General features: G+C 39.6%; 1 protein-coding gene and 1 pseudogene across 1 annotated transcript; one reads left to right on the top strand and one right to left on the bottom strand.

Moving 5' to 3' along the window:
• Window positions 1-5,942, top strand: part of LOC107660425 (UV-stimulated scaffold protein A-like) — a 54,452-nt pseudogene extending 48,510 nt beyond the window's left edge.
• Window positions 5,943-8,763: 2,821 nt separating this feature from the next.
• Window positions 8,764-11,814, bottom strand: LOC107660441 (NK1 transcription factor-related protein 2-like). The gene is made up of 2 exons (XM_016449744.1): window positions 11,385-11,814; window positions 8,764-9,455 (listed from the first exon to the last, which is right to left on the bottom strand). Exons 1-2 carry the CDS (start codon window positions 11,812-11,814, stop codon window positions 8,764-8,766), a joined length of 1,122 nt encoding a protein of 373 aa, XP_016305230.1.
• Between the last annotated feature and the right edge of the window lie 676 nt (window positions 11,815-12,490).

Here is a 12,490-nt window from a genome sequence, read left to right as displayed (position 1 = left end):
CCACTGGTGTTATGCAAGATCAGGGAGGAGGGGGCTTCGGTGATGCTCATCGCCCCGAACTGGCCGAACCAGCCTTGGTTCCCGGACCTGACAGAGCTGCTAGTGGCGCCGCCCTGGCCGATCCCCATCAGGAAGGATCTGCTGTCTCAAGCGAGCGGCTCAGTGTGGCACACAAACCCGGAGTTATGGAGCCTTCATGTGTGGCTGCTTCGGGGATATCAGAGGAGCTGAGCGCCCTGCATTCCCGTGTTCTCGACACACCCTCGGAGGCGTGAGTGCCCTCCACGATGGCTTGTATGCTCTAAAATGGGGAGTGTTTGTGAAATGGTGCGTTTTCTACAGTACAGGCTTGATAGTTGATGTCTACCATCAACACTGGCCGCTATTGCCTCGTTTCGTTCCCCGCTGGGCGGGCAATCGATCGGTAGGCACACGCTGGTGGTGAGTTTCCTTAAGGGAGCGAGGGGATTGCATCCCCCGCGTCCGCCTTCAGTCCCGCCCTGGAACCTAGAGGTGGTGTTAAGAGCTCTTTCACAGCCACCATTCGAGCCTTTAGCATCCGTTGATACGAGGGAGCTATCTCTCAAAAGTGCACTTCTTCTTGCCCTCGCTTCGGCTAAGCGCATAGGGGATTTACATGCGTTTTCTGTGGACAGCGACTGTATTCGCTTTGGACCCGGCGACTGCAGCGTCACTCTCCGGCCGAGGCCGGGCTACGTGCCTAAATCACTATCTACCCCCTTCAGAGCGCAGACTGTTTCGCTGACCGCCCCCTGTCTTGTGAGTCATCAACCTCGCGTGATGCGTACGCTCAGACTTCGGTGTGCCCCGTCAGGGCTTTGAGGATTTACATTGACCGTTCGGACAGTTTTCAGCAATCTGACCAGCTTTTTGTGTGCTACGGTGGTTGTGCGAAGGGCTGGGCCGTGTCAAAACAGAGACTTTCCCGCTGGATTGTTGACGCTATCACGGCTGCTTATACGTGCCAAGGTTTGGAATGCCCTTTGCACATTAGGGCCCACTCAACAAGTGCTATCGCCTCCTCCTGGGCGTGGTCGAGAGGTATGTCTATTCAAGATATATGCTTTGCAGCCGGCTGGTCTTCTCAGAATACCTTCGCCAGGTTTTACAAGCTGGACGTTCAGTCCTTAGCCTCCCAAGTGCTGTCGGCGAGTGACTGATTCACGTTTATGCTACCTCTATTCATGTGTGTTGGTGCCTCGCACAGTAGTTACTCTGTGCAGCCGTCTATGCTAATGTTGTTGTTGTCTGCCCTGTACTCAGTGCAGCTTCCTGTTATTCATGTCTGATTCCCTTCGTACTACCATTATCAGGTTATGTGTTATACTGCTAAACACAGTTATGTCTGTGCAGCCCCTTACAGTACTGTTGCTACTGCCCTGTTCTCAGCGCAGCATACGTTATTACTGACCAGATATGCAAATTTCATATACACTGGCTTGTCTCCACCTATCAGCTGCGAGCCCGCCTAGCAAGCGTCGCTATTGGTTGTGGGAATTGTGTGTTCTATCTTCGCTGAGTATGTGACTGGTTCAGGCTGCTCGTAGCCTCTCTCACGGCGGGATTGAATATCGTTCCCATAACGGAGAAATGTCTCCGTGATGTCTCGTGAAAGCTCGAGAGGGATCGTCTCCGGTTACTATGGTAACCTCGGTTCCCTGAGAGCAGAGAGGTTTTATACTGCCTCTCAAGCTCGTCAGTATTTGCATGCAATTTGCATACTTCGCGACAATTGTCCAGTCATTTGGACTGGCGTTAGCCAATAGGACTTCAAGAAAGGTTAGAAGGGAAGGAGTTCCCATAACGGAGAAATGTCTCCGTGATGTCTCGTTCCCGCTCTCAGGGAACCGAGGTTACCATAGTAACCGAAGACGTTTTATAATGACAGGACACGCATTTATACAACACTTTATTCAAAAGGAAGAACCGTTCCGCGCGTCATACGTCATTACGCTATTTCTGCGTCATTGCACATGAGCAGTCCTTTCAGTTTCGGGGCTCAATCCAGTCAAGTGTTTACATGCACTCTCAATCGTATTAGAAAAGGAATAAACCACCCCCTTCAATCCGATCGAAATTTCATTCCGATCGAGCTCAATCGGATCGATTAAGGTGTTTACATGAAGGTTTTTCAGTCCGATTGAGCCGTCAATCCGATTACAAATGGATTATTTGTTTGCATGTAAACGTAGCCACAGAGTGATTAGAACATTATAGACAAATGTGTGGGTTACATACATGCTATGAAGTTATGCAATGGACTGATATTCGTTTATAAGTCCTTTTAAGATGATTGTAGATGCATCTACATATGTAAAAAAAAAACAGTCTCTCTGTCTTTCTGTGAACGTGAGGGTGTGCTTTGTGAGGAACAAAAAGGTCAAAATTCTAGAAGGACCCTGGTCTTTGTCCTGTGTGGGGGAAACCAGTCCGAGGAATTATGTAGCTCATGATTTCTATCATGGATTTACATGCGATGGTCAGCTGTGCATCTCTTTGACAATTAATCTTGGTTACTTGCCCCAAATTTGACAAACTCCTTCCTGATTTGGGATTATCAATAAGTGTTCTTTTATGTTAATACTGTGAAGGCAAGCTGTTCTGTGAAAGAGCTGGTTGGTTACGCTTGCTTCAGACTGGCTGGCGCTAGGATCTGGGCAGATTTATGACGTTGACTTGTTATCCTGGGCCTCTTTGTGGAATTTGGCTCTTTGGGTTGTTCAACACCAATCTGATCAAATCTTAAATTGTCTGATTCACTCTGATACCCTACAAAGCGAAGTGGGAGAGAGAGGGGAGATGGGATCGGGAAAGGTCTGCAAGCTGGGACTTGAACACAGGGCGCCCGAAGCGCAACGGCGCTATATGTTGACATGCTGCCCACGAGGCTATCGGCACTTACGTGTAACTGTTTTTATTACGTGATCACTATTGCTTTGTCTGTTATTAGAGATCGTTTGATATGTACTGAGTATTTATGCATTTTTAACCTTAATCACTGCAGCGTCCATCTATGAGGAATGTAGGGTGTCAAACATGCACAGCTGTTAGCCAATAATAGCAGTGGGCGTTTACTTCCGAGTCTACAATCCGCCATGCCTATTCAAACAGAGTGTTCTGATGAGCAAAACAGGATAGCCTATTACTTCTAAATTATGATGATTTTTGATGTAAAAATCTTAACATTATAAGTCAGTGTTTCTCAACCCTGGTCCTGGGTGCCCCCCAACACTGCACATTTTGTGTGTCTCCCTAATCAAACACACCTGATTCAACTCATTAGCTCATTAGAAGAGACTCCAGGACCTGAAATGGGTGTGTCAGACAAGGGAGACATACAAAATGAGCAGTGTTGGGGGGCGCCCAGGACCAGGGTTGAGAAACACTGTTATAAGTGGACCTCGGAGAACAGTACAAAATAAAAAAAAACAAAGGCAGTTCATGACTCCTTTAAGTTGCATTATTGATATAAAAGGGGGATGCTCTTTTTAAACTGAAAATTTTTGTTTTTCAAAGTGATAATATGGGATGACTACTTTGAAATCTTTCTATAAAGACAAAATGTTTTTTTTCCCCTTATTTAACAACACGGCATTTAACATTTAATATATTGGTCTCACTTTTAACAAAAGGAAACAAAAATATGTTGTTCTCATCATTATGGCAGCGTGCACTGTGGAGCCTTGCACTAAAAATATGTTACAGCTATGGTCAGTTTTGCCTTTTAAGATCAACTACTTGAAAGTTAGTTGAACTGTCACCATGCCTATAGAATAATTTCACATCCCATGTCAGTGGCAAATACTTTTGAAGGAAAATATCGGCCAAGCATTTGTTTCTGGCTTTAGAGCTGCTGTCTGTTGTCTTTAAGGCATATTCCAGGTTCAAAATAGGTTAACAGTTGACAGTATTTGTGGCATAATTCAGCATAACACAACAATTATTTTCCTCGAATTCTATTAAAAAAAGCAAAGATAGGTGTCATAGTGAGACACTTAAAATTGACTGGAGCCAATTTCATGACATCAAAACTACTCACACCTTAATCAAACACATATAAACCAGCTAATTAAGATCTCAGGGACACCTGATAATTAAAGACAGGTGTGTTGGAGCAGGGTTTGCACTGAGCTCTGCAGGACGGTAGATCTCCAGGAACAGGATTGGGCACCCCTGTGATAAACCATAAAATGGCTGTAAAATTGCAGAGAACAGCTTTGTAGCTGAAATAATACAAATTTTAACAGAAAAAAATACTGTGAAGGCTTTTATAAAATTATAAGCTTTGCATTTCTGCCTCACCATAACCCCAATTTTTGCCTTTTTGCAGTCAATTATTTCTTTAACTTAAATTATATTTAACCCAGAATAGTCTGGACTGGTGCAAACCTGCCAAAGAGCAATATTACTGTGCACTTCACAACCATCTTATCATAGAATTTTTGTGTTTAAATGTGTTTTCTATAGATAATCAAATAAGCTAACTGCAGCTGTTGCCTGTGATGTTCATGTGTGCCTGACTTATGCAGATGCGAACTGTTGACAGAGTAGTCAGCCCTGCTGCACAGCTTAAGCTAAACGCATCCTCACAGGGAGAATTAAGCCCCTAAAGGCTTGACTTAAGCGAGGACGGATTGTAGCACTCATGTAACGGGGGCCTTTCACCTCCATAAATCCTTATAGGGACGACCAACTCCTCCATATTAATTTAAAAGGCATTTGAAAAAGCTGTTTGTTGCATGCATGCGTTTCACTACAGACTGATGAAGCGCAGTACTCTGCAATTAAACACTTTGGAGATTGTAAATAATTTAACAGCTACCATTTTATCATTGCAAGATATGCATGTATCAACAGTAGGGGACATGCTTAATGAAAAGTTGATGATTTTGATCTATCTACACTACTGTACAAAGTGTGCGATCTGTTTTTTTTTTTAAAGAAATTAGTAATTGATCAGAAGTGACAGTAAAAACTTTAACATTCTTAAATGCTGTTCTTTTGATCTTTCTATTCATTAAAGAATCCTGAAAAACAAAACAAAAAATGCTTTCCAAACTGATTTTCTGTTTTCATCATCAATAATAAGAAATGTTTCTTGAGCACCAAATCAGCATATTAGAATAATGTCCTCCAGTCCTAGTTTCACCATTAAGCTAAAATGTCCTTACCATTACGATCACTCATTTTACCAGAATCAAAGGTTGAGGCCATGATCAGATCTTTATATTCAATAGGATAAATGATTTAACATAGATGAAACATTCAAATTTGAATAAGTTTCTTTTTTTTTCCAAGAATTCAAGGAATCAAATATGTGAAATGTGTATAAATGTATGGTGCATTGATCTCTATTCTGGCAACCTTTCTCTTATTGACTCAGATTGGCGAGACCCAGAGCTCATGAGGGAGATCGAAGCTGCAACTGGAGAAGATCTGGGCTCCTCAAAGACGTACGGGAAGGGAAAGAATGGCAACAAAGGAAAGTCAAAGAAAAAGTACCCAAACCTTACAGATTTAAAGCAAAATGCCAGTACATCTCGTTCAAGACTAGAGAAGAAAGTCTTTAACAAGTAAGTAATAATAGATGTTCAAGATTAAATAGAAAATCACTAAATTGGCCTGATACTTTTGGCTATATTGGGAGGTAACTGAAGTCAAGTATATTTGTATTGAATACTGGTGAACATATTTTACAAGTTATGGGTAAATAAATAATTTGAATCTCAACCACATTGTTTCCTCATAGGAGCTCCATGAGATGAGTTACGGAGGTCATGAACAAGATGGACAAGAGGAAACATGAGAAATTTTCAAATCAATTTAACTATGCACTGAATTAAAGGATACAGCCGTACTGCCACACACCAGTTTGGATTTTGATGCAGAACAAAAGCACATCGTTAATACTGTGCCTCAAATGAACTATAATCTTTGTATTGTCAACTTTGGATTGTCATTTGTAATGCCTGCATTATTTTATTAATTAATTTATTTTTTGTTCTGAGTGGTATGTAACTAATTTATTAATTTTAATCGTATTCAATTTTGTATTTTCAACATTGTATTTTCCAAACTTTTGTCTTTGCTACATTGTAGTAGACCTTTTTGTGATTATGAATTTTAAATATAACAGTACTTTTAAAGAAATATGTTGTCAGTGTAAGTCTTATGTGAATGTTAATATAGAGTAAATTTCTACACTAAAAAATGCTGGGTTGTTTCAACCCAATGTTGGGTCAAATATGGACTAACCCAACTGTTGGGTTAAAAAGTTATTAAAAATGTAACCAAAATTTAACCCAACAGTTGGGTTAGTCCATATTTGACCCAACATTGGGTTGAAACAACCCAGCATTTTTTAGAGTGTACTGATTTTATAAGACATGACTTTGTCTTTATTCATTTAAGGGGTTTCTTTGTTGTGAAGATTAAAAACACACCACAGCAACATATGAAGGCATAGGCAAGGCAGGATTTTTTTTTTTTTCTCATTTCAAGACTTTTACATAAAATTTAATTTATTAACGTTTGCATGTTCTTTGAGTAAGTGCAGTTTACCTTAATCGATTAGATCCGCTGAAACAGTAAGTACACACATTTTTATTAATATTATTTTTTTGTAACAAGTATATTAAAAACATCTTTTCATTACAACAAATGAAGAATGGCTTACAATTTTAAATGAGGCCAGCTAAGTTAACTTGACTGAATATTGCAGAAAACTATGGCATTGCTAATAAGGAAGCAATGCTTTTGAAAAAAGCTGTTAATTGGGAAAGTGATTTCGCTGTTACAGAATTAGTTAATTGACATTGGTGTAGCTCGTGTGGTCTTATTCCACCAAATAAATAAATAAATAAAAATGTCATCCACCCATCGGTAACGAATATGGATTCCTCACACTGATAGGACGCTATTGCAGCAGCCGTAGCATTCTTTTCTGCCTCAGAAAACAAACTTTAAAAACGAATAAAGAAACCTACTTCCCTAAATGTATAAGTAAGATGATTTCCAACGGACGACGAAGAATATGTTAATCGGACAAAAATAATTATGTATTAAAAAAGATCGTCATGGTCCGTCTTTTCATACGTGTTCAACGTAACGACTATAATTTCCCCCATACGTAAATATTTTATTCACTTGCAAAATTGGAGAAAAAAGAAAAAGAAAAGTGTTATCAAAAGAATATTTAAAGTATTTAATGCATTCTAATTGTAATAATAATGATAACAATACGTGGTTAATAATGCTGTAAAAGTGATGTAGCTTTTGCACCCATTTCATTGTGAATTTATATGTCTGGACACGAAACAAGATCATACGTTGGCATGCCGGAAACGAATTTAGCAATTGTTTTAAAATATATTTTATAATATTTTAAATAGTTTTTAATTGTTTTAAAACCCCCATTTTATAAAACAATCACTAACATTTTCCTTGAATATCGCGTAAAAGAAAAGTTTGCTTATATAGGTTTAATGTAATATTTTATGCCATTCGAAGTTTAAGCAGTATACAAAGCATGCATCAAAAACAATCGCACCAGCAAGGTTGAAAATCGTGCGAATTTTAGCAGCATTATACTAATTCGTTTTAAGGCGTTGGACTCCTTACTTAGCCTAATATTAATAGTACTTAAAGTACGCAAATTTCAGAAACGATAGAGTCCTGTGTTAAACATCACAGTCTTTAGTTTCAGTATCAAAAACAATAATAGACTAAAATATTTTGAACGAACAAAACTGTAAATTGCAATCGAAATTCTAATAGCCTATTTTTCAACTGCCTTTCAGTAGTCCTCAGCTGACATTTAGGCTACGTTATTGATATTTAAGCAACTATCAAAACAATAAGTAGTTTTGAAAGGAAAATTAATTGTCTTATTTTAAATATTTATAAATGTAAAATTATAATATTTCCTACATGATATTTTCGTAGATGTTGGTAAATAGTTAGGCTAATGTTCAAGTAAATCAACGCAACAATAATCTATTTCAGCCTGAGTCATTAAACACAAGGGTTTCAAAGGGGGGAAACTTTCTATATTCGTAAAAATGACGTGAAATGTAAAGTAAACGATTACCAATAGAACACCTGTTCGCGCTTCATTGAACGAAATTGACCGCGATTAATTCCAGCTTTTCGAGTAAGCGGTTTCTCAGTTTATAAAATTCAATTTCAAATCAGGCATTAGCATATAATGCAAGATCATGTAAAACTTGGTTTTAAATCTAGTTCATAAAGCCATGCCAACGAAATGTTTGACAACTGATCTTTGTCATCTGTCATTTTATTTCAACCATTTAATTGTAAGACAAACAATGAATAGCATAGTCTATGCAACGTCAGAATTAAATAATATGGCCCACAGTAAAAAATAAAAATAAAAAAAACTTTTCATTAGGCTTATGTTTACACGATGTTTAGTCCAATCTCATTCTTTGTTTCAGTACACACCGTTTAATTCCCTACTACATTTGCATTCAAAGTTAATGTCTAAACACATTTCATAATAACTAAATATATACAGTTTGACCTTGAGAAATATTCACAGTTGATCAAAATGAAGCAAACTGAAATCAAATCTAATTATTATCATGTATTGCCGAACATGAGGAAAATGATTCCTGAATTTAGGCTAATTCTGGGGTTGCCACAGTGCAGAATGGTTGCTACGTCTCGGTTTTTAAGACAAACCTATCAAATGTCTTTGCAAGTGTGTGACAGCATACTGCTTCATGTTAAAAATGTTCCTGTGCCGAGAGAGCCGAGCATGAAGGGTGACAGTACCGCGTGACCCGGCAGAAAGGGTAATTGAGTGGTGCAGACGAGTCCTCCTGGCGCGTGACCCGGATAGCTGGTGTGCATGGAGAGATGACCGCCCATAGGAGGAGACGGGCTCAGAGGACTCAGGCTGCCCAGCCCGTTGCTCGGTCCACCTCCGCTCCCGCTGGTCGGCGCGCTTGTGTCCGCGCCCGGGTTCTGTTTCTTCCACTTGGTCCGGCGGTTCTGAAACCATATTTTCACCTGAGTCTCTGTCAAGCTCAAAGACAGCGCCAGGTTGAGGCGTTCGCACACGGACAGGTATCGCGTCGACTTAAATTTGTTCTCCAGAGCAACTAGCTGCTCGTACGTGAACGCAGTCCGGGCCCTTCTGGGTTTGCCAGACTTCGAGTCCGAACCGGAGCGCTTACGCTTGGGTTTCACCGGCTGATTCTGTCCGTTTGATGAGGACTGTTGAGTCTGCTGTCCTTCTGGACTTTTGTTTAGTGAGTCGTCGTCCTCGTGCTGCCCATACTCGGCGTCGTTGTTTCCAAGCAGGGCGCTGCTCTCCTCACTGCACAGATCCTCCTGCAGCTCGCTGTCCGACTGATTCCCTCGGGTAAAATCAGCCTCACATTCATCTGACCGGAACACAAATCCGTCTTCTGTGGAAACACAAAACACTGTTGTCAAAAGTCAGCTTTACACCAATGACCTGACTGCACAGGTGAATTTACAGTTTAACACCCGCTGATATGAGTTTGGTAGCACCAACGGGGGGGAAGAAAAGCATTTTAGTAAGTACATTCAGTTGTTTCTTACTCTATATTTCCTATATTTTTCTCATCTATTTTCCTTTCTTTTTTTTTTATAAAATACAATCCTTAATTTTCTCATGTAAATATGTAACATTTCTTGTAATGTGATTTCGATTGAGTAACGTAGAAATTGTTTTCTACTTTAAGTGTCTGAAATAAACTTCAGCACAGATTACTAGTTTAAAGTTTAAATCCTTAAACAACAACAACAGAGAATAACATTTTTACACTTGAAATTAAACCGAAATTTCTGTTCTAGTCGTTCTTTTTCCTCTTTATATAAAGTGGGGACAGAGTAGATGGCACTTTTGGCGTGTCAATTCGTCTTGACATCTTAAATCACAGCACGGTCGTCTAATCGATAACTCTCAATTTACTCATCCATTTAAAGCGGCTGTTAAAAACAGCGCAAACCTTATCAAATTATTGCAGCCTACAATTACCGTTTATTGAAAATTGCTTTCGCGCGCTGCCTCCAATCAGTCATAGAGATTGGCACATATTTGTCCTTGCAAATGCAGGCACAGAAGATAAGATGATCCCATGAAGACCGCGCTTTCTGATTTCACCATTTATACTCGATACAAAGCACTAATATATCCGAAGAAAAGAAGAAGAAGAAGAAGAAGAAGAAGAAGAAGAAGAAAAAAAAAACAATTAAACCCATTCGATTGCGTTTAATTTAACGCAACTTGCTGCGTAAAGACGCTGATAATGTGGATGATCTGTTCCAGACTGGTCGATATCCTATTATAGAAATGAGTATATCTCTTTCAGGCAGCTTGCAAACTCCTTCTCAACATTTAAATTATAGGACTAAAATTCGGATAATTACAAGATTACAACCTATTATACTTATTAAAGCAGATATCGATCACGGGTCTCAAAAAAAAAAAAAAGTTGTCGGACAGCAGGACTGTAGTGCTCCAAAATCATTCTTAAACGTAGGCATTATTAGAAGATTTGTTTCAGTGTATTCACTTGACAATTAAAAATTCCAAGTGGCATAGGCTACATTTAAAAATGTGTTTCTACCAGTCTCAAGAGTAACTGTAAAAGTAATATCTAATAGCAATCCTAATAATTCCTCATTTCACTCCAAAACCACTCAGTTAAAAGACTTAACATGTCCATTTACGAGTATTTTAATTATTTTACAAAAAAGAAAAAAACTGATACAATTCCTTCTGTAAATAAACTTTAGTTAAAATTCATCTTTATGGCTCTTCCAGGTGCAGAAAATGTGGTTTAAGGTCTAGTTGCATTTGTTAACAATAAATAAATTATTTTGTTATAAAAACTTGATTTTTCTTATAATAAACGCCCTAAGTAACAAAACTGGTCTGAATATGAATATGGGCATTCAAGCAGTGTCCTGCAATTACATGTTATAAAAACATTTTAAACGTTATTATTCTACATTTATTTGTATTACCTAAATAATTATGACTACATTGAATATTCGAACTTTTATTAATTCATTTGACACACCACAGTATCATTTTAAGTGAAACTTTTTTTCCAAAACGGTGACCAATCACAGCACCTTTTTACTCCCTTATACATCTATGTACATTTTGCATTAATATGTTTAATTGAAGGAAAAAAAAAAAAAAAACGTGCCCACATTTCAGTTATATTGTTTTAACTTATAGGCTACAATGTTGATGTTGAAAAAATGCTTGTCCATATTATTTGTATGTACTTTCGCGCTGTCATGTTAAACATCAGTTTGAACATATACACAATGACAAGGGACAAACAATGGTAACTTACTTAAAATCCCTGATGTTTTTTTACAGTCGTAGTCCTCTTGATAAGACTTGTGCTCGATCGTATGATTTGAGTCATCGCTTCTGTTTTCTGCACCAAACGTGAAATCACAGCTTGTCCTATTAGGTGTTTGCTTCTTACTAGTAAATTTATTCGGGTCCAAAATGTCCAGAACCGAGAACGAGGTTGTCCGGTGGACGGTAGGAGGCGCGCCCGCGGGTGAGGGCTCGTGTCTCGGTGAGGTTTCTCGACTCTCCGCCGGTAAATCTTCTCTCCCTCCGGCGCAGTTAAACACTGGCAATTCTCCGGCACCGAGGCGTTTGTCGTCCATGCCGTCCTGCGGAGCGACCACGATCACGCCGGCAGCGGCAGGTACGATGGAGTCGCCAACCTGCACTTTATCGGTAAAACAATCAGCTGTAAGGATGAACATGATTATCCCATCAAGACCGGACCCATGGGAGTCACGATATAAGCCCCTGCAAAGAGGCTGCAGCATCCATACTGGTGAAAATACATCAAATAAGTGCAGTCTGCTACTTAAGATGAGTTTGGTCAGGAGTTGATCCAGCCGGTCTCTGGATGGTGATGCTGATGTCCCCCTGCTCAGGTCCTTTTCGGGTTTGAACCGTCCCCTCAGGACCCCGTCGTTTATGTCACATACACACACACACACGCGCGCGCCCAGCTGGCTACCCTCCCCTTTACACAGCTCTGATCATCTCCAAAACTTAGACACAGACCGTGGCTTATTTATGCATTCATATTCCACTGTGAGTGGTAATTGGCTACAAATTAATCCCATGCCTCTAATAGCCTATTATCTCCGTCTGAGTATGAGAAGCACCAGAGAAGAGTGAGCGATGATGTGGCCTCTGATATACACAGCTGTCAACTCACACCCAACGTGAGGGCACTGGACTGGAAACACACTAAATAGGCTTATTTTCCCCTACTTTCTCCCTCCCATCTCCCGCGCTGGGTAAAGGTTGGGATAATCATTGTTTCCAGAGAAATTAATGAGAAAATGGGCCACTGAAAGCAGTGATGTCTTGGAATGGTTAGCAGCGAGTCTTTTTCATTTGACGACAAAACAGAAACACATAGAA

This window comes from Sinocyclocheilus anshuiensis, unplaced genomic scaffold, assembly GCF_001515605.1.
Source record: "Sinocyclocheilus anshuiensis isolate Anshui unplaced genomic scaffold, SAMN03320099.WGS_v1.1 scaffold1763, whole genome shotgun sequence".
NCBI lineage: Eukaryota > Metazoa > Chordata > Actinopteri > Cypriniformes > Cyprinidae > Sinocyclocheilus > Sinocyclocheilus anshuiensis.
This window is presented reverse-complemented; position numbering and strand designations above follow the sequence as displayed.